Source organism: Gavialis gangeticus, unplaced genomic scaffold (genome assembly GCF_001723915.1).
Source record: "Gavialis gangeticus isolate Ggan-Ray unplaced genomic scaffold, GavGan_comp1, whole genome shotgun sequence".
In the NCBI taxonomy this organism is placed as follows: Eukaryota; Metazoa; Chordata; order Crocodylia; family Gavialidae; genus Gavialis; species Gavialis gangeticus.
Genome location: NW_017729022.1, coordinates 70,566,872 through 70,590,044, shown reverse-complemented (window position 1 = coordinate 70,590,044; position 23,173 = coordinate 70,566,872). Strand labels below are relative to the sequence as shown.

The following is a 23,173-nucleotide window of genomic DNA, read 5'->3' as shown; positions in this document are numbered from 1 at the left end:
GGACTCTAAGATCATCTCCCCCAGCCTCTGGACTCCCCCTGGAGTGGATACTTTGAGTCCTCTGTCATCATCCATAATGGAATGAAATGCATGTCCATATATACACGCTCGAAAGCAAGTGCTTGAGGTATATGCTGGAATGTGTATAACAGGAGTGTCAAACTCATCAAGCCCCACAAGTTGGATGAGGGGCATGGGGCTGGTCTGCATACCAGATCATGCTCACAAACTGGCCTCATATGCTAGATTCAACATGTGGAGACTGTTTGGTGGAGGTGCCATATGCAACACATGCCCTGGACCAGCTATGATTGCTGTGTGCAGCCCATGGTGAATGGCAGTGTCCAGCCTGAGACCCACGCGAAGCACTATGGGCCAGATGATAGGGCTCTGTAGGCTGCATCTTTGTCATCTGTGCTGTGTGGGAACAATACATTTAAAAAAACCTCTGGTTTCATTGTAATGAAATTGGGATATCAACAATTAACATTAATCTGCAGAAACTAGGATTCTGACTTCATGACTTAACCAGTCCTCCTTCAGATCTGCAGGGAGAAGCAGACAGTTTGGATACATCCTGAAAAGTGCACATGTGATTTGCAGTGCCTCAGGCCCGTTTGAGGTGCTGCAAACTGCATGTGGCACACATGCATGTGTTCATTGCGTTGCTAATTTGCAGCATGGCAGGGGGTTTTTGATAAGAGATCTTGGTATCAAAAAATACCGCCACTAAAAAAATGGCATGACATGGCACAGCAGCAGCACGTGCTGCCAGAAGCAGAGCCTGGCTGGCCAGAGCTACACTCTGCCTGCCAGCCAGGCTCCAAGTGGCTGGCTTCACACCACTGCTGCCCCAGGAGTCCCCCAGGATCCCAGGTAAAGCTGCTGGCGCCAGCACAGGTGCTGGTTCCAGCCTCTCCTACCCCACCCAGGGCAATTTGCTGCATGCCGAAGTGTACATGCAGGGGCATGCCTGAGGACAAATAACAATGGAACAAATATGTACCACTGCTAATTTGTCCTGTGGGAAATGTACACCCCTTACTGAATTATTATTACAATAATAATATTGTAATATTATTACAATACCTTTTGAGAAAAGTATTGAAACATCTCTTCAGCATGTTTAAAAACAAAAATAAAAACAAAGTTTAGGCCTTTTGAAAATTAATCCTTGTTAAAAGTAACCTTAGTACTGATTTTTATGTGGAATGGCCCAAGGAAAGCATTACGTATGTAAGGGTTAAATTGCTAGCCTGACAACTGTTTGCCTACAGAACTTGATGGGGCATTTTTTTCATGCAAAAGCAAACCAGGTGTCATCACTTCTGATGTATATGCAGACCAATATACTGTAACAGGATATCCCAGGAAATGTCCCTGGCAGTTTGCCCAGGAAACTGCATGAGAGCATAGCAGAATCGATCTTAAGACCCATGTACCTTCAAGCCTTGTTTATTAAAATGTTGTTATTATATTTGCCAGTCTCTCAAGGTATACAAGAGCTGAATAGTTGGACTTTCTGAAAAATTGTAGATCATTTAGAAAACAAATAAAAAACCCTACTTTAACAAGGAGAACACACTTGCAAGTATGTTCATATACCCACACCTATAGTGGTTGAAGTACTGTTCTAACACAACTCTTTTAGAACTAGAACAGATACAAATAATAAAAGGAAAACCTACTCCCTCCCCCCAGACAGAAATTTTAATTTTACACTTCATTTGAGCCTCATAAAAAAGGCTTCCTTTTACTTCTAAACATGCAGAGTAGAAGAGAGGTTAACGAGAGTACCAACTGTTACTTTTTCTCCCCTTCTAATTTTTCATGTCAAAAGTCCATATAAAATGGTAATGCATCCCAAGCATGGAAAAAAGGCAGCTTATTTATAAATAAAATTAAATATGCTTAAAAATGTCCCTATTTCTTTCCCCATTTTGCCCAGTGCAAATGAAATAGCTTGTCCAGGCTGGGTGCTTAAGTCAGACACTGTAAACAAGTGTCTTATTAGTTATCACCATAAACAACAAACAAACTGGAATATGATTTTGCTTTAATTGGAATTGAAGCATACAATCACACTGCATGGGAGATGCAGAAGAGGATGGCAATTTAGGCAGCAGTGACCTCAGGATGATTGAGTTCAGGATCCTGACAAAAGGAAGAAAGGAGAGCAGCAGAGTAAGGGCCTAGGACTTCAGAAAAGCAGACATTGACTGCCTCAGGGAAATGATGGGCAGGATCCTTTGGGAGGCCAGCCAGAGAGGGAAAGGAGTCCAGGACAGCTGGTTGTATTTTAAAGAACCCCTACTGAGGGCACAAGAACGAACTATCCCGATGTGCAGGAAGAATAGCAAATATGGCAGGTGACCAGCTTGGCTTAGCAGAGAACTCTTTGGTGAGCTTAAACACAAAAAGGAAGCTTGGAGAGATGAAGCTTGGACAGGGAGAATAAATATTGCTCAGGCATGCAGGGATGAAATCAAGGCCAAAGCACAACTGAAGTTGGAGCTAGCTCAGGATGTGAAGGGTAACAAGAAACATTTCTACCAGTATGTTAGTAACAAGGTCAGAGAAAGTGTGGGTCCTTAATGAATGGGGGAAGCAACCTAGTGACAGATGAGGAACAAAAAGACTGAAATACTCTATGCCTTTTTTTTACCTTGGTCTTCACAGGCAAGATCAGCAACCAGACTACTGCACTGGGCAGCAGTTTGGGGAGAAAATGACCAGCCCTCCACAGTGAAACAAGTTGGGAAGTATTTAGAAAAGGCTGACATGTACAAGTCCATAGGACTGGATGTGATGTGAATGAGGCTGCTGAGGGAGTTGGCTGGTGTGATTGCAGAGCTGCTGGCCATTCTTCAAAAACTTGTGGTAATCAGGGGAAGTCCAGGCTGATTGGAAAAGGGCAAATATAGTGCCCATCTTGAAGAAAGAAAAAGGAGAATCCAAGGAAATACAGACCAGTCAGCCTCACCTCAGTCTCTGGAAGACATGGAGAAGGTTTTCAAGGAATCTATTTCTAAGCACTTGGAGAAGAAAGTTATCAGGAACAGTCCATATGGATTCACTGGGGGCAAGTCATGCCTGACCAACCCAACTGCCTTCTACAATGAGATGACTGGCTCTGTGGATATGGGGAAAGCAGTGGACGTGATATACCCTGATTTTAGCATGGTTTTTGGTATCGTCTTCCACAGCATTCTTGCAAGCAAGCTAAGGAAGTATGGGTTGGATGAATAGACTGTAACGTAGAAAGAAACCTGGCTGGATTGTCAGGCTCATTGCGTAGTGATCAGTGGCTCAATGTCTAATTGGCAGCTGGTATTAAGTGGAGTGTCCCAGGGGTTGATCCTGGGGCCAGTTTTGTTAAATATCTTCATTAACGATCTGGAAGATGGGATGGAGTGCACCCTCAGCAAGTTTCTGGATCCCAACAAGCTGTGGGGAGGAATAGATATGCTGGAGAGTAGGGCTACGATTCAGTGACCTAGACAAATTGGAGGATTGGCCCACAAGAAATCTCATGAGGCTCACCAAGGACAAGTACAGAGTCCTGCACTTAAGACAGAAGAAGCTTACACACTGCCATAGGTTTGGGACCAACTGGCAAAGCAGCAACTTTGACAAAACCTGAGGGTTATAGTAGACAATAAGCTGGATATGAGTTGACAGTGTGCTCTTCTTGTCAAGAAGGCAAACAGCATTCTCAGCTCCATTAGTAGGAGTGTTGCTAGCCAATTGAGGGAAGTAATTATTCTCCTGTATCCTGCACTAGTGAGGCCACATCTGGACTACTGTGTTGAGTTTTTGGGCCCCTCACTACAGAAAGGATGTGGACAAATTGGAGAGTCCAGCACAGGGTGACACAAATGGCTAGGAGGGTGGGCTCATGACTTCTGAGGAGAGGCCAAGGGAGCTGGATTTATTTAGGCTGCAGAAGAGAAGACTGAGGGGGCAGTTTATCACAGCCTTCAAGTACCTGAAAAAGGGGTGGGGGGGGTGTTGAAAGAGGATGGAGCTAGGCTGTTTGTAGTGGTGGTAAATCACAGAAGCAGCAGTGGTCTCAAGTTGCAGCAAGGGAAGTTTAGGTTAGATATTAGGAAAAACTGTCTCACTAGGAGGGTGGTGAAACACTGGACTGGTTTACCTAGAGAGGTGATGGAATCTCCATCCCTGAAGGCTTTTAAGGCCCAGCTCAACAAAGCCCTGGCTGGATTGTTCTAGTTGGGATGGTCCTGCTTTGACCAGGAGGTTGGACAGGATGCCCTTTAGAGGTCTCTACCAATCCTAATTTTCTAGGATTCTACAATCTTGCAGCCTTAAATAAGGCTGCATGCCAACTATAACTTTTCTTGACAGCTGCAAGTCCCTTCTCCACAAAACCTCTCACTATTTTAAGTCATCATTTCATGTTGAGAACTCTCCTGTAAACCACCTACATTGCTCCTCCCTAGTAGAGCTAGGGGGGAAAAAAAGGGGTAAGCCCGGGAGGGAAAAGGCATTAATAAAGTTGCCGTTTGCCTTTTTGCATGGTTAAAAAGTTAACCTATTTTTCTACCCACAACAGTTTGCCTAACATTGTATGTTCATGTTACTTGCATTATGCCTTCCACTACCTTATGCTTACTGTAATTTTTTAGGACAAGGGCCAACTACTATTCCATTTGTGCGACAGCCATTTCTCATAAGAGAGCAGCAACTCTCCCAGGAGAAAACTGAATGTCTTGACATAGCTATGGTCTGAACCTTATCAACAAACTTTTGTTCTTGTTGGGCAATGGAGTTACACATGGCATCCAAGTGTCCAGAGTGGTGTGCAAGCAGCTTACATGGAATGGGTCAGTAGGATCTTATAACATGCTCATTCATGCTACAACTCCTTTCTGTCTTCACGCTAGACCAAATAAGTGGAATCAGAGGCATGGGTGTAAATGCAAAATAAAATGTTGAGATGTGTGCACTCGACATTTGACACCTAGATAAGCCATCAATTTGTGATATGCCAATTGATCTTTGCTCTCTCAGAAGTTCTTTGTTGTAACCTGTAATGAAAATGGGAGTTGAAGGCCATTCATAGATGCAGCAAAATTTTAAGCATCCTTATTGAACACTTCTGGTCTTTTATTTAGCCCTTTTGTATGCAACAAGATTTAAAAGACCATGTAAAGCAGAGACTATAATGAACAATTCTATTAGTTCAGTCAATTAACATTTTAGGCTTTCAGTTACCATACATCAAATGGTTATCCAGGCTTCATGAGGAGAACTAACACACAGATGCTATTTTGAATTATAATTTGTTGCAACTATTAACATTAGCAGCTAGCCGAGTGTCTCTGGAGGTGCAGTGTTATAATAGTTCAGAAGACAGTGCGAAGAACTGAAATAGCAGCTTCTTAGAAGCAGGTGGTATACAGCATCATAGATGACTGGTTTGATGATGGTTTTCATATTGTTTTAAAGGAAGGAAGGTTAGAAAAGAATGAACAAACATGTTAGTACCACTTGGGTAGATTTTTGTCCCTAGTTACTTTATTTCCCCAAGGTAAGGTCCTATGTATTTTGCTATTACCAGAATTGTGATGGAGAACCTACGTTCTCATTAAGAAAACCCTCACTTCTGAGAAATGGTCCTGGAGTCAGTGTGTAGTGATGCACCATTTTCTTCCCAAGTTTTGAATGTGTATGACCTGCCCTGTTAATGACAACAAGACCGGTAACTCAAATCTAAAGTAAATACTGTCCATTTTAGCTGATCATAGTCAGACTCAACCAGCTGATGCCATAGGTCCCAGGCCCCCTTCCAAGTTCCTAGTACCCAAATTTAATTCAGTTTTTACTTAACTTCTGTACTATAGTTCTTCCAATAAGCACAACTACATATATCCCAGTTGATATGTGCAAACATCTAAAATAACAAGTTAAAAATAAATAAAAACTGCAAAAAAACAGGGCTTCTCTAATGGGTGTGTTGTTCAGTTTTTGGGTTTTTTTTAAAAACTCCATTTAAAAATGCGGAGCTGTTTTTGGTGAGAGACAACCTGTAGTTGTTGCTTTAAAATAAAGCTCCAGCTTACCACAGAATACACTGGGTCTTGGCCAGAGGCGTCCCTTAGCATGTTGTTAACCTGCATTTAAACTGACTTTATTTTAGTGTCCAAAGAAAATGTGTAAATAAATGGCTGACTATTTCCATACACAAACTGGGATATCAAGGGTGGACAGAGGGGTTTGTTGCCGTTTCATCTTAAGCTAAAGTGTGCAAGTATTTAGCTTATTAAGCTACCACATGTTTAGACAAGAGCCACTAGGTGTACATGGCAGGAAGTCCATTCAAAACAACAGCACAAATATCAATGTTCCCAAACTCCAGTCTGAGTAATACTGATTCAAACAAAGTGTCACCCCAACACTACAATGCCAGAGAATCCAATCCAAAGATTACCAACCCAATTATTTAAAACACAGCAGCAGTACTAAGAATGGCTCACTAAATATACAGAATTATATTATCTACGTACAGTTTATTGCCAAAAAACCCCAAAAACCCAAAACAACAAAAAGACCAACAAAAAACAAAAAACAGGAAGAGAGCAAACTGAAAGTCTGAGTCTTTCATTCAGAAATATCACCAATTCAAACTTCATTCACTCTCCCATGCACACAGACGCCTGTCCACAAAATGTTTAACATTTCTGAGGGTTCTCACAGTCTTTCAGGAAACCTTACAACATTTCAGTTAAAAAGAGTCATTTAAAATGAGGTCATTTAGCACAGGACTATAAAATCCCCCTACTACAGTTGAGGAAGCAGTTAAATTCTAGGATTTGGCTTCTAAAAACTGTACATAAAAAGAAAGCAGTAGCACTATGACTACTTTTAATATAACTTCTTCGCATGTCTGAAAAAGGTCTTAATATGATAAAGAAGATTAATGAATGCTTGTAGTAATTTCAAAATAAAGACTTATCAGGCATACACAAACAGTGTTTAATTAAAATAAACACTGTTTATGGGCACTGATTTCTAAAGTTAACAGATCTAACAATTATTTTTTTCTGTATTAACTTTTAATTCTAAGCTTACATTAAAAAACAAATTGTAGCAATTTTAAGTTGTTAGAATTTCATGAGTCTTTTAAAACTTCAATAAATATGCTAACATCAAAAAGTCAGTTAAGTTGTCATGCAAGACAAGTTACATAACCAAGACCAACTCAACTTTTATAATAAAGGCAACTTGCATTCAGAATGAACTTTACCCTTGTATTTTATTCAAAGGGTAAGCATGAATTAACCCAGCTGTTTACTTGAATTACAAAAGTAACATGATTCAATATGAAAATAAGAAACTGTCTACAAATCTCTGACAGTAATAAATTGCAATATACAATGCATACAGGAGTTATACAGAGCAACAAACTCTTGTACAAAACAAAAATACTTTAATACCTTTAAAATCCAATTTTTAAAATCATTCATGAAAAAAGATTTGAGTCAGAATTCACACCTCAATTAGTCAAGCCTCAGGTAGCTACATTACAGCTAATTAATATACAAAGAGATAAATCTCTGTTCACCAGTCATTTTAAACTCATGTCTCTTTAGAATTGTACAGCTTTTCTGTCTCATGATCTCAGATCCAAAGTTGCCTTCGCATCATGAGAACTGAATTTGTTGAACGCCAGAGATCTAGAGAGAAAGAGGAAAGTAAGTTTATTTTCAAGTCAACCTCTGCTGAAGTTTTTTCACATTTAGCAAGCTTATACTGTTGTAGCGAAGTCATGAGCGCCACCAAAAAGGCTACATACAAAAATCACTCTCAGCTCTTTCAGAATAGGGCTGCTGAAATAGGGCTTTGAATTTTAGCAAGAAAATGAAACAGTGGATGAGAGGATACAGTACCTGTTGATAAGATGTTGTATAAACCATAACATTTTGCTGCTGGCCATCTGTAGTTATTAAACCTGCTGGCAACTGGTTAGCTAAAAGAAAGAGCATTTTAGTTAAGAAGTTAGGCAAGAACTGCAGGACACACAGAACCTCATTTAAGGACTATAAGACCATTAAACAACTGAACATTTTCTTATGGCTTATGTTTGAAAGGGATATAGAACTGTCTCTCCCTTCATGTCAACTTCATGATGTGTTACCAAGTTGCACCTGCTTACTACTACTACTAAGAAAAACAAGTTTACTCCCATTATCACTGCAAACCAGACTGCAAAGTCTATACTGCTGCATGAAACAATGTCCCCCCTCTGCAGTTTTACTTTCAGAATTGAAATGGAATTTGGGGCAGAGACATTGGAATGTGAAAAGGAGATGGGTTTTTAATGCAGAATACAGAGCAGGAGGAAAGGTGGTTGAAGTGGTGATGTAGGCCTGGATGAAGTTATGCAAGGTCCTGAAGGGCATGCCAAAAGGACTCTGGCCTTAAAAACAGTGGTTGAGAAGAAGCTACTGAAGTGAATTAAAAAAAAAATAAATAAAAAATTGCACACCACTAATTTGACTAACCAAAACCCATTACAGGAGTCAAGAGGGGGAAAAAAAAAGTCATTTCTTTAAAAAAAAATAATAAAATGGTGAAGCCAAACAGCTTAATTTGAGAAAAGAAACTGGTCATTTGCTAGGTTTAAAAAGAAAAGCAGGCTTTCACTGAACTAAGTTTTGCCCAGAGTAAAGAAGTTGCATGTAGCAGAGACATTAAGTCTAGATGTACCCTCAGGAGAGATGTTCTGTGCATATCTCCACTGCCAGCTAAAGTACAATTAAGGAGAATCATCTTCCAGCAACATTTCCTGGCTCTGCCAAATTCTAGCCAAAATTTCCTGCATCCAGGTAAGTCTGGAAGTTTTTAAAACCAATTTTTTTTTTCTTCTTCTTTTTTTTAAATCTTTTTCTTTTTTTAAACATAAGCCATTAAAATCACATATTCAGAGCAAAAAAGGTCTTGATGTACTACAAACTAGGAAGTTTGGCAAAGGAGAGATAGAACATGCTCAAGAACTGCCTGATTTCCAGACAGACTCAAAAATTAAACAGGGATGCATAACTGGAGTGTCTTGTGAAAACTGTATCATTACTTATAATAAACATGCACAATTAGCCTGTCCTGGGCTTCTAGGAAGCATGCAGATTTCCTGTTAGTACCACCTCTGTGTCTGTATGTACGACACACCCACATGCTTGATTCTCCTCCCCCCTCTTTTCTTAAAACAGCAAGTGCTTGGAAAAGAAAATTAAAATCAGAAAAGTTAGATCAAAATAACTTGGGACATGCAAACATTAGGACTTTGCAATGTCTACTTAGTCACAGCGTGCATATGTATTTTATCCCTGTTTAATTAAACAAACACTAGACAAAGATTCTGAAACTCAACTCAGTTGAGTTTGTTACTGCTGAAGGCTTATTAGCCTCTGCATTTCCTGACTTCTGATTTTATACTGTGAACTTTAATATCTTATTAAATGTGGGGATGTTCCCCAATTTTACAAAGTACTTGTAAAAATCCACCATGTTGTTCTTATTTGAAGTCTTATATCCATCAGTTCTGATGGAAATACTTCAGTGCTACAAGAACCTCCACATATTTGATCCATATTTTACAGGGACAAAGATGAGCTTGTAAATTTATTTAACAGTTCACCAAGTCACCACCAGTCCTCAAGTCTATAGCTCTTCTCTACAGCATTAATCAACTGATAAATTTTAAATGAAGTATTCCACGTATTTTTAAATGAGTAACATCACCGATTATGGCAAGAGCAATGTTTTAGCACCTCTCTCTAAAGGTAACACTGGCAGATGAACAGATGTCCTCATTGCTAGTAATATCTAGTATTAATTTTAAGGCCCCTACAAAGTTCAGTTCATACACCATAGCACTGAGGGAAGATAAACTCTAGTGAAGTGTAAGGGGGGGAACCCCCCGCAAGAAAAACAAACAAACAAGCAAAACAACTGTACAAGATTCTCTCTCATCTAAAACTAACTGATTCTACCAATATTCTATTCTATCACATGAAAAATGAACACCTTTGAGCTACTAGAGCCAGAGATGAGCCTTTATTTCATTTTTTTGTTTGACTAAGGCACTAAGGTCAGTTTTATTTTTTTTATTACATATTCAAGTTATTTTGTTCCAGCCTAGGCACTTTTGAACATATGTATGAATGATCAGGTATTACAGAGAGAAAATAATTTGCAACCTTAGTTTCAAGTTATGTTTAGACTCTGCTATGTTCTTTGAGATCTGGAGTAAGTGCTATAACACCTTCTCGTGCTAAAACATTCTCTATGTTTCATATTAGTTACGATTAGAATTCACCTCTGATGTCAGCAGATATTTTAAAATTAAAATATCAACAATCATGAAATGAACTGATACAGATAGCTCCTCTCAAGTTCAATGGGTGTACTCAAAATGCCAACCATCTCAAAAACATGCCAAATCCCAGACCATCTTAAAATCCCCACCTTCTAGTTGACTGAGGTGCAAAGCCTTGTATTACATCTTAGATGCACTTAAAGGTAGGATCACTTTAAATGTAACTTACTAAATGCTTCCTCTGTAAGCTCCTCACCAAGACCATCTGCAGTGGTTACTGTTCCTGCAATCCCCTTTTCTCCTTTCATTGCCTTGAAAGAATTGTGAAGGATGTTTGCATTAGTATACATTTGTCAGAGACTGCTGAAGAGCCTGGTTCCCTACAGCTGGAAAGTCTGCAACTTCTAAGAGGCCTCTATACAATAACAAGACATTTGGCTCTTGACATGCAAAACTTGTGATGGTGAAGTATTCTCAAATGCTAATATACCAACTAACTGGATACCAAGAGTGATTTTTATCACAACTGTACTCTTACACAAGGGATTTGTGAAAACTATGAATACTGCAGATTTGGCACCCAGAATTCACAGCACACTGGAGAATGCAATATTTAAAAAAATCTTGACTGCTAAAGATTTGACAAATCAAAGTGCAATACCACATACACTGGGATAAAGTTCTTGTGATATCAAATTAGCACAAGACCAGATCTAGTCTTGGGTTGTTCTATCACCTTGCATGCTGTCGCTTTAAAGCCTGGTTATTTTAATAGCACTGGGAAGTAACTGTGTGTATTACCAACATCACACACATGGAAGCTGACATTAAAAACAAGATATTAAATTTCTTCTCCAGATATTTTATATAGCCAGAGCCTGAGATCAGCATGCTGAGTTAAGACATCCAGTCAGCCATGTACTGTTTTATGCTCCATGCATTTAGTACTTTCTTGGATGACCTGACTGAAGCTATGATAAAATGACTATTGCAAATATTTAAGGAAAAAATAAATTAATCTTGAAGCAGTCCCTTTATAGTAACCTGAAGGCAAACTGACCAGAAATATAAATAACTGAAAGAAAACCAGAACCAGATTTTAAACACCAACTCCATCATCTTATTAGCAGTCTGTAGTTCTAAGGAGTAAATAGGGAAGGAGCAACATGCATCATGTACAAATTTTTCACAGATATACTGCAACAGGCTCAGTGCAGCTTGGGTGTCCCAAGATGCAAGCTAAGCATTGTTTAAACAGCTTAAATAATACCACAACAAAATGGGGAAGGACAGCATAGAGGAGTGGGGGGCAGCCTGTGGCACAGGAAGCCTCTGTGTGTGGTATAAGGCAGACTATGGATGGGATAGGCAGCACAGTGGCAGATAGGGCAAGAAAACAGAAACTAGAGCAGCAAATCAGGCAGGGGAATGGGATTAGAGCAGGGGCAGGCAAAATGTGGCCCGCCAGGCTGGATGCAGCCTGCCAGGCCATTCTATCCAGCCCGCAGGGCCCCTAAAAAGTTTAGAAAATTAATATTTATCTGCCCCTGGCTGCCTGTCATGTGGCCCTCTGCCCAAAATAACTTCCCGCCCCGGTATAGAATAAGGTGCATTATATAGAGACAAGTCTGAGGAGAGGAGCAAGCAGCTTGTTGGAAGAAAATGCCAATGAATTGCTTGGACAGAAAGTACTCCTGGGCCACAGTCATAAAGCAAGTGCTGCAACCTCTAGCACAGAAATCACTTTAGAGGGGTGACTGGGTCAGGGAAATAATGTATGTTTATAAAACTCCAGCCCCACAGCAGAACAAGGTAAAAAGGCTAGTTGTACTTTCCATGAACCTTAGGCATTTTCTGCTAGAACAGGGAGGAAAATGCACGTGCAAGAAACTTGTAGTAGCTATTTTTTCCTTCAGGTGGGACTCAATCTGTCTCGAGTTACCTTCTAAAGTAGGAAATGCAGGTCTCAACGCCATTATTCTCATTCGGAAAGTACTCGATGATCACGATACAGACGCAAGCTAAAAACTGATTAAAACCATGTGGTGGGCAAGTCCTCACGTTACGTAAGAAACATGCTTAAAGAGACACCTCTTGCCTCTGCAGAAAGACAGCTGGCCAGGTCCACAGCTGGTGTAAGTTAGTATGGTTCCATTGACTACACAGAGAATCAGGCTAGGTACATACAATAGAACCACACAGACCAATTGTTGCTATCCACTCGAACTTTTCTAGCTTAAGTCACCTGGACATTTTAGTTGGTTCAGAAAAGCAACTTCACCAATACTCTTAGTTAGATTTTGCAAGAAATATTTCTTTCCCTACATCATGTTGTTCTTTTCCGGTATATATATCTTGGGTACAGCAAAAGCTAACCATTTTTTTTTTTATAGTAACAATAATGTCAATGCTAGATATACTAAGTTAGTTTTGATCCTATGGAAGATAGGTAACTAACCTCTCTGAATTTTTGGAGATACAGCTTTAAAGGCTCAACATAACTGTCAAATCCCAACGTAGACATGGCAAAGAGAATATCCTCTCCATTGATCGTCTTTCGTTTCTCTTGATGACACCTCTCACTTGCTTCAGATGTTATAAAGCTGATGAATTCACTTACACATTCCTGTACACACTCCTTTGCATCTTTAGCAATCTGGTAGGACAAACCATTAGTAAAAGTTAAATCAAACTTCAGTTAAGTTTCACCTTTTCAATACATTGCACATTAAAGTTCTACTTTATTAAGCCAGTGCTCAGTGCTGAGATTTCATTTGCACAGGTACGGAGGTGCTAGGCAGTCACAACTCTCCTTGGCAGTGAATGCTGGGGTGTGTTCAAAAAAAAACCCACCACCCAACAAAGAAACAAACCACATACAACCGCATGAGATTCTCCTTCCCTCATCTATACAACTAACTTTAATTCTGCCAAAACTCTGTTTTACTGTGTGATAAAAGGTTTTTACTTTACCTGGAGGTTTCCGTTACACTGCACTAAAATATACCTATGCAAAATATGACACGACCCCAGCTTCAGTGCCAGAAAGATGAACTAGAAGACAGAGAGGTCTCTATAAAATAATTATCCACAGGGAATACACATGTGGAAACAAACACGTTTGTATGTGCAAGACAGCCACTGGATGTCACCAGTGCTCCATCAAAAATGCAGATGCAATAACGTTTTAATTGAAGTAAAATTATTGCATTACTAATTCTCAAGTTTTGGATTGCTGTTTGGGGATCTGTCTGTAAGTTGTTTGCTTATTCTAAGCCACTCTGGACTTTTTGGATAGGGCAGAATGTAAATCTAATAAATAAATTCAAGCAGTCCACCAGGATTCTACTGTTTTCAAAATAATTCATGTACAAGCCATTAGATACACACACTGAGACTAGCTGAGCTTGCACACTTCTCTCTTCTCTGAAAATATGCCACGATACCTACGACATACTTAAACAGACAAGTGTTTGTACATCTCATGGTACTATAGCCCTTTCGTAATGGAGGGTAAGAGGAATTAAATTGCAGTCAACATAACAAATGTGATAGGCAGCACTTTATGAAGTCTTGTTCATGAAGATGTGTCTCACTTCTGTTCTCCTTTAAATTTCTTAGTCTACCACTGAACCAGCATCTCAAGCTATCTAGGTCCAAGTTTCTGCAGCTCAAGCAGATTAAAGCACTAGTTATTAATTTGATATTAAACTTGCAAAGCAGCAAGCTTCTCTAGTATTTTGTCATTGTTCTTGTAGTTGTTTTGTATTGGGGAAGAGGGGTTCTCTTTCAACTATTCTGTTAAAGATTCTCTAAACAAATATTCAAATAAAATCTTTCTGGAAAGAATACAATAGGTGGATTAGATTAAAATTTTTCCCTGGTTAAAAATAAAAAAGTTACATAACTAAAATGGAATGGTGGGCAGGAAAAGGAGTCCGCATCCAAGTAGTTAGGCAAGTAAACAAGCAGGTGTCCACTGAAGGATTGAAATTATTTAATTTTTCCTCATGTGTAAGATTCCAGCTGGAACATGAAGTACTTTTCTATCTCAAAGTGATATCCTCTACTCAGAGCTCCACTTTCTCCTTTAGTAGCTCCTAAGAACTTGTTCAAGCATTTCAGATGCTTAGGATTTTCAGGAGTACTCAGCACCAAGAAGGTTCTTCCATTGCACGAAAATATTTTGAGACAGCTAAGCACCCAGGGTGCCAAGTTCTTTGAAAAACGTGGCTTTGGCAGAGGGTGCTGAACACTAGCTAAAGACCAAGAAGAAACTGGTATATTGATGCAGGACAGATGGGCTAAACACCCAAAGCTTCTGAAAGCAACCTTGGTTGCTATTGGTTTGCCCAGCCCAAGTGTTCGGAAGCAAGACATTACTTCAAAGTCTTGCTACTAGTTAAATACATATTGTACAGAAATTAATACTGTACAGAATTAAAAAGAGTGATAGTGATAAGACAGCAGCAGTAAACAATAATCTAAGTACTATGCATTATTTAGATATGACTGATACAGCAGCAGGCATGCCACACAAGGTGAGATTGAGATAAGCAGCTAGAGAGCTCTAACAGTTATCCAGGTCTCAGGCCTAAGAACTGGATAAAAAGTCTGAGGACACTCTCTCAAGATTTCTCATACCTACTCCTCCTCCTAATTTCTGGCTTGATTTAAGCCACAAGATGACAGCTTCTTATCATATTTTGGCATCTGACTCTTGCAAATATAGAAATTCAACAATGAAAAACTAATTTTCCTTTCACCCCAGACCTCAGACATGACCAAAGTGTTGGTTCTTATTTCACTCAAACTCCTTCCAATTTAAAAACAAACAACAAACAAAGTTTATTTACAGATTTAATCACTGTCAGTATTTGATTATAACCAAATTTGACTCACCAGGACAATTTTTTAAGAACGTGCAGAAAAAGGATGTTCTAAATGACTACCTGATAATTTAAGTATCAAAGATGCATCACTTATGAAAGCGATGACACACTTTTGGAAATTTGGCAGAAGTTGTAGACAAAGACCAAACAGAGTTTCTATTTAAATAACTTCCACCTCAAAGTTAAACAGCAGATAGAAAGAGGGGCATTATACCGAAACTCCTGTGCATCTCACAGAAGAACAAAACTAATGCGAATACATTCAGATTTGGTTTTTAGGTATTACCTTTCCTGTCTGAGGTATGGCATTTTTCATTATCCTTGCCACATTTGCAATTGGAAGATATATATCTTGTTCTCTAAAACTCTCTTTTGAGCCATTTGTGTCTTCATGATCATTCATGCTATCCTCTGTGTCTGACAAAATAAGAAAAAGTTAGCATTAAGTATATTTGTCATACCCTTTGAGCATCTTACTTGCATATCATTACTCTAACATAGAGGTGCTGAACCCCTGCCCTATGGACCTGTGTCATCCAGCTTGCCGGGTCCCCATGGACCTGAAGACATAGTAAGGGGAGCAGTGGCAGTATTCATTACCACTCCTCTGCTACCAAATTTCTGGACCTGTCAGGAGCCTAGTGGCCTGGCTATTGTGGCACTGCACACTAGATCAGGTGTGCAGTGCCAGGGCAGCATGGAGCCCAATCCCTGGATGCAGGGCCAGGCCAAGGTGGCACTGGGCCCAATCCAGACATACAGGGCCAAGGTGGCCAATCTGGATGCGTGGGGCCTGATCTAGGAATGTGGGGCCCAACTCTGCACACGACCCAACAAGGGATCCAGCCCGCAGACCAGGCCCACACCACTATCTGGCCTGCAAGGCCAGCTTTGAACACCACTGCCCTACCTCTCTAATTTATTTCCATTGAGACTATTTCTATTATAAGCCTCTGGAAAACATACTAGATGTGAACAAGTTTGCCACAAAAGTGTTTCCTTCATTCTCATGAATGTGGAATTCCACCTCCCTCAACAGCAAAAGATTACTGTACTCGTCTTGGACAGATGGCTAGAAATAATCAATCGCATTTAGTATCTAGAAATAAGATTCCCAATTTTCAAGTGAGTGCATTTGCTTGCATCCCTGGAAGGTCCAGAATGTATCAAACTTTTTAAGTACAAACAACACTGAGAGACCTATAAAATTGTTGTGTATCACACCTCCTAATCGATATTTTTCACATATTAAATGTACATAAATGCATCCAGTAGTGTTTTTCTAGATATCAATGTTTGTTGAAGAGATGAAAACTTACTAAATTTAATGGAATATATCATTCTAAGGCACAAGCAACACCTACACACATTAGGTCTGGGTTACCTCTTTCCTAGAGCACCAGGATTCTTTCATAGGAGCCTGGACTACAACATGGAAAGTGACAAACCATTTCCAAATTGAACAGAACTACTGTACACAGCAAGTTGTTATGCATACAGATCTTTAGCTTCATAAAAGATGGGAAATTAATGGAAGAGCTAGACAAGTAATGGAAAGAGAAACTTAATATTATTATGTTGAGATAATCAGCTTCCTCTTTAACAAGTAGGTTTCTTACCATCATGAGGCTGTATTACATAGTGACTGCCACCAATGTACTCTCCTGCAATTCCTAACTGAGAAGCATCTGTTGTAGAACTATCACCATCCATCTATAATAAAAAGAAGCAAACTTTTAAATGATCAACTTCATTATACCAAACACCACCTCTTCGCTGTAGGGATCTAAATTCAGCCCTGATACAACAAGCTCCTTGCTATAAAGAATGTGTCTCATGCTTTCATTAGGGTTGGATCTGATTTGAGTTGCTTTGGCTTCAATAACTCCTTCAGATTTAATATTCTAAGAGGACCCTTTAGTACAATACAGTGTTTGTCATACATGAAAAATAAGTACCCATTTATCATTTAAAGGGATACTTCAATGCATTCTATGAAAATGACAGCCAATACTGGTACTACTTCCTCCTGGTTCCCAGCGATGAAACAGCAAGCAAGACTGAAACAGTTGGGGTTTTTTTTTCCATCAAAAGCAAAACATAGGTAGTTGCAGGTTAAACTACAAGACTATGCTAAAAAGCTAAGTTCTTATACAAGAGATAAATTTACCTCAATATAGTTGTTTTATATTTAAGGGTAAGCACCATAATAAGATTGTCCACTTCCCAGAACTCCATTTCAGTTGTTTTTAATCATTATCTTAAACCGGGGCTGAACTTTTCTATGCTTAACCTCTGCTTCAAGTCAATTCTCTTTTTGGAAAACTTTCAGCAGAACCTGAACAGCCATTTTTGATAATGGGAACAGCAGTCTCATCAAGGTCACTTAAAATAATTTCTAAAACCTCATTAGTTTGAAACAAACTCAAGAATATGGTTCAGCAATCCACATATTTTTTCCAACTCCCAAATAGGAGTATGATAACGTTTCCTACCTTCAGAACTTACAATAATATTGTCTGTGCAGAAATTATGCATTATTTGTTTAATCTTAAGCATTTTCCAGCAGCAAGCAATTACTGATGCATGTTTGGATTTGTACTTTAGGAGTGAATAAGAACAAAATACAAAAACTTACCTGACCCTACTAAGGACAGTCTACACCAGACTTAACCACTGCCCATCTTCAGCAATACTCGCAGGTAACTTGTAGGATCGCATCAGGATAATACTTTAGCCCTATCTATACTACTGTCAAAGAGTTCAAACCATGATTGGTACAGTTATTATTGTAATGTAGGGACTAATGTAGTGCTGGCTATTATTGGGACATCAGTAACAAGTACATCCAGCACAGAGGAGCCTAGCAGAAATTAACAGGCAGTTCAAAAGCAGTATGTGGCCACATCTTGCCAATTCCACCCGTTAAGGTAGACCTGTCATAAGCAGCCTAACCTCTGCCCCTTTGCCCAGCTCACACATCCCTCCACACCTTGGATAGACGCAGCAGCTTGCTGCTTCAGGAACCCCAGGATTTGGGTAGTAGCTAATCCTGTCCCTAGCTCTCTCAGACAGTCCCACTTAAAACCCTGTATCTAACAGCCTTCTTTGTCTACAGTGGGAATGTGTCTGAGAGACTGTGGGACACTATGACCAGTTTCTCAGACTTCCCAATCTCACAGATGCATTAAATATTCCCTCGGAGTTCTACCTAGCTGTAGGGATCCAGTTACTTGATTAACCTCTTCAAGGACAATGTGGAAGACAAACAAGCAGCACAGGCTTGTTAAAGAACTCTCATTACTGGAGTCACTTCACTTCTAAGAGCACTTGAGTTAAGAGTTTTGAAAGACTACAAAAGAGGGGCTCTGAACACATTCCCTCCACCCCTGCTCAGTCCTGGGTTATTCTGCCTCCTTAGGCTGAGCAACCTTTCCCACCATTGCTCTCCTTGGCCTGATCTTTGCATGTGGCACTAGCCTGGTCACAAAGCGTTCACTCTCAAACGCTATCCAACTCCTTCGGCAATGTGTCCAGGCTACAGAACTATAACTCTTTCTTCCCACTTTTGTAGAAAGTTGATCATTCTGCTGGGTGGTTGATAAATGAGAGAGGAGTTGATTGCTCTACCTCCCTGTGTTTAAGCCATTCACTTAGGTGTTAATCCCCTGATATAAAAATGGATGCTCTTCTCCACAGTAGAGGTTACACTAAAACATGAAGATCACACTCAAAAAGATGAAGATTACAATGCAAGGTACAGCGTCTGAAGAGAATCTGTTCCAAATTAAAACTGATTCACAATTCAGTACAGAATTACCCATTAGTATCTGCACTGGCATTCTTCCTAAATTCTTCCATTTTTGCTACTGTCTGTACCACTTTACATGTGATCAGTGAAAGCAGTAGTGTACAAAAGTCTCCAGCCAACTATCAGCACTTTAGGCACCGCCTTTCCTAACCTGGTTTGCAGACTGGTTATCCAATACAGTAGTTCTCAACCTTTTGCAGCTTACATCCCGTCAACCATTTTGTCAAAACCCTGGCCCCACCATGATAAAAACAAAACCCTACAAAACTGCACTGTTTGAGATCTGTTGATTCATCTACTTGAAGTGCAAACAACTGTTTTTTTCAATTGGGCAATTAGTTGAAGTCCCACCTACGTGACCTTTGTCCTGCTGATTGAGAAACACTGATCTAATACAATGGGTAACATGCCAGAGCTCACTGGAGGCCCTGAAGACCTCCCATAGACTATACTACTGGGAGAACTGAACTTCTGGAAGCAATGTTGAAAAAAATTTTAGGAAGAAAGTCTACTTGTACACAAGATGCAAGAAAAGTGCTTAGCTCTTTTGTAAGAATAAGAAGTGTAATGGCTTTGGGGTGAAGATAAACCGATTTCCACTTACTTCTTAAATCAAATCTGGACACAGCTGTCCAGAGAAGAGCTACTACAATGTTAACATTAACATTCTGGTGATGTTTCTTCAGGTTTTGTGCACGGTAATATACCCCACTCAGCCAGGGGTATTGCTGGCAGAGCTGTCTCACAGTGGATAAGCTTCCAGAATAAGAAGAGATACTGCAGCTTGAAGTTTGGAACAAAAATCAAAAAAAAAAATCAGATGACTGTTTACAGCAGCCTGCCACTTGGGCTAGGATCACCACTGATTATTGAAAACTGAAATCTCAGTTTGGCATGAGGCCCGTGTTCCATGTGACAACCTGATTTAGGAAAAAATGTTGCAGCGTGAAGACAATGCACTGCTAATTGACAACCAAACAATTAAAAAAGCCTCCACTTTTATTGAAATTATTCTAAACATATTCCAAAATGCAGTGCAGCATACAAACACCTCCCAGCAGGCAGTATTCTGAGTCACAGAGCATTTATGGGGGAGAAGGGCAGCAACTCCTACATTCACCTAGGTGTCAATCCCCTTATACAAAATAGATGCACATATTTGGTAGCAAGAAAGTATTTCCCAGCACTAGGAACAAGTGATATTCCAAAACAAATTAGTTCTTAAAACAGTAGTTCTCAATCTTTAAAAATTGAGGTTCTCCTCAACAGATTCAAGGCACCCTTCACAAGACTTGAGGCACCGCTGGGAAAATGCCTTCTCTTAATTTTCACTCTTTAACTACAGAAAAATAGAACAATTCTTCTATTGCAAAGAATTCAGAAAGACTACAAGAAGTCAGAATGCTTTTAACATTATGGGTTCCTATTGGGAAGCCTCTGGGTTTCTCTTGTGAATATGTCTGCATACCTAACCGTGATAACACTGCATGGCACCCCTGACAGGATCTCAAGGGACCCCAGGGTGCCATGGCATCCTGACTGAGAATCACTGACCTAGAACTAGATCTAAAAGGTCCTAGAAATGAAGTCTCATTTTCAAAAGTGACTGAGGTTCCAAGAAGGCAAGTGTCCTTGAACCAGGCTTCGAAAAGGAAGTAGTCAATATATATCTGGTTTCAGATTTATGTTTAATCATACACTTATACAGTATTAGAAGAGGGGAGTGGGTAATAGTTTCTCTATTTTCAAGGCTACAGAATAATCTCATACATGGAGTTAAAGCAGACTGCATTAGAATTGTGTATTGCACATATAAGCATTGAAAATACAATTATTACCTGCTCAGTAAATTTCTACATCCAATTTAAAAAAAAAAAAAAATACTGAGAGGGGGGGGGGGGCGGGAAGGGAGAGAACGAGACACAGACTGGTTTAGAAATAAGCAAACTAGAAGTCAAAATTATGGTTTTGGGTGGCCAACATTTGTTCTATTCTTTTCAGATCTTGTCAATGATTTGGAAGAAATTAAGCAGAACACAGGGATGTGTGTTGCGAGTAGCACAGAGGACAGAAAGGAACACACAGGAAATGAGAGATTAGATATACAGGGAAGAAACAGTGATACTGCAGGATATATGTAAATCAAAACACCTGGCGAAAATGGCTGAGATTACTGTGAGGGAGGCATACAGAATTAATTGTCAATAAGACACAGTAATAGTGGGCAACACATTAATATAGATAGGAACCTACCCTCTCTATAATGCCCAACTAGACTGCCTCTTAAATACCATGCTCAGTTCAGAACACCTTGATGTCACAAAGATCAAATAGGATATAGGATTTATTTAGGGTGAGAGAGCAAGAAATATTTGCGGCTTGGCTAACTGGCAGTTAGAAACAAAGAAACCTACAAGTTTAAAGGCTGAAGGCAGGAAATAAATTTAACATAGTACAAGGACTTAAATAAGAAAACTGAAATGTCTGATCTTAAACCAAAAATCTTCTTAGCAGTTTCTTGCAAAATTGAAATATAGCTTCCCAAGGGAGGCAGCAGCAGATCTGCTACTCAAGACATTTAAAACAAAACCACACAATATCTAAGACATGCAGTGTAGGGAATGATCTTACCATGCTAGGAAACAGATGAGATTAGTAAGTTTCATTTGAACTTTCGGTATTGTCCTCACTCACTGCATTCAATTTTAATCTAATCAAAATTTCCCTTCCCTTTATTCACCAAATTATGGAGAACCTTGATAAGAGATTAGCAAGGAATAGTTTTTTTTTTTTGGTAAACACATTCACGGAAGTTTAGGGTCGGAAGGGACATTCAGTGTGGTCTTCCCAAGTCTGAAGCTTCTCTCATTTCTTTGACGCTCCATGTTTTCCTAACAGCTGCACTGACATTTGTAAAAGTGAACTGACTTTAACAAAGTTGGACAGTTTCACTATTGCTAATTAACATCTGGACTGTAAAGTTCTCTGTATGTAGACTCATCCATACTATACATTAAGAATTTACTCAACAGCCCCTTATTGTGTCAGGTAACTGTACACCAATGTGGTTATGGTTGGGGGAGGGGGGAAGCAGGCAGGAAAGGGAGGACAGCCAGGAGAAGCTGCCTGTAATTTCTTATTTTTATTTCTAGAGGAGGAGGGAAGCAGCAACACAAGTTTGAAAGAATCTGAACATGTGCAGATAATCCTCAAAAAAAAATCTATGCACTTCACTGCTTTTCCAGAGACTGAAACAGAAGTGCTGAACAACCACATGAACAGCTCTCTCCAGCTCTCTGCCCTGCCTATCCAAACAGTACAGGTACTAGAATTACTACCCCAGACATTTTTATATTAAAATTTAAAACAGTCCTAGTTTAAGTGCTAAGTGAAGGATATGTAATATGGCCACAACAATTAGCTTTTCCCTATAAATTCATTAAAATGTATAAGTATGGGCAAACCATTCATCACCTATTATTATGATTTTTTAAAGTATTTTATACGCTTATCAGAAATAGTTTACTCAGCCCAAGCAACAAGGCAAGTAGAGTTTAAGAAAGGTAGTTCAGGATTGTTTTGTTTTCCAAGACATTCTAACATGCCAATTTATTCAGCTTAATTCCAACAATGTAGCTAGCTTACACACCTTGCTGAAGAGTTGGTTATTTAGTAGTTAATTTAAAACTGTTTTCCACAAAACACACCCTGATGCTCACCCCAAGAAACAGGAACTTCATAAGTATCACAGGGAAAAAAAAAGGGCCTGACTGAGATCACTGTTTAAGTTCCTGTACTGATTAAATGCATCCTTAAGAGAGGGAACTCATACCAAAAAGTTAATTATTAGACGACTGAATAAAAATATTAGCTTGGCAAGCTTCTCTCCTTTCAAATCCTGCTGAAACTGTTATTTAAATTGGCTCAATTAGTTAGTTCAAGCTTTCAACAGTCTATTCCATATTTTTCATCCTATATTATCTTCTTTTCCTATTCAGTTGCATGCATCCGTTTTCCTTATTTGTGATCACACAGATCACCAGTGGGAGATGAAACTGCCACGCCAACAATGTCTGGCAACTACAGCAGCTGGTGAAGAGTAAGGCCAAGATATTTATTTTGCTCTCT

General features: G+C 39.4%; 1 protein-coding gene and 1 long non-coding RNA gene across 3 annotated transcripts in view; both read right to left on the bottom strand.

Annotated features, from left to right (window-relative positions):
- Positions 1 to 23,173, bottom strand: part of LOC109296121 — a 637,130-nt gene that overhangs the window by 485,871 nt on the left and 128,086 nt on the right. The window lies entirely within an intron of this gene.
- The window catches only part of NFYB (nuclear transcription factor Y subunit beta), a 29,919-nt gene continuing 12,756 nt past the window's right edge, over positions 6,011 to 23,173 (bottom strand). For both annotated transcript variants that reach the window (XM_019515351.1, XM_019515350.1), the window contains exons 2-7: positions 16,854 to 16,947; positions 15,521 to 15,651; positions 12,801 to 12,998; positions 10,572 to 10,653; positions 7,914 to 7,993; positions 6,011 to 7,700 (exon numbers count right to left, since the gene is read on the bottom strand). In XM_019515351.1, the coding sequence (XP_019370896.1) occupies positions 7,668 to 7,700; positions 7,914 to 7,993; positions 10,572 to 10,653; positions 12,801 to 12,998; positions 15,521 to 15,651; positions 16,854 to 16,947 (618 nt within the window). In that variant the 3' untranslated portion in view covers positions 6,011 to 7,667. The remainder of the gene's footprint in view (positions 7,701 to 7,913; positions 7,994 to 10,571; positions 10,654 to 12,800; positions 12,999 to 15,520; positions 15,652 to 16,853; positions 16,948 to 23,173) is intronic.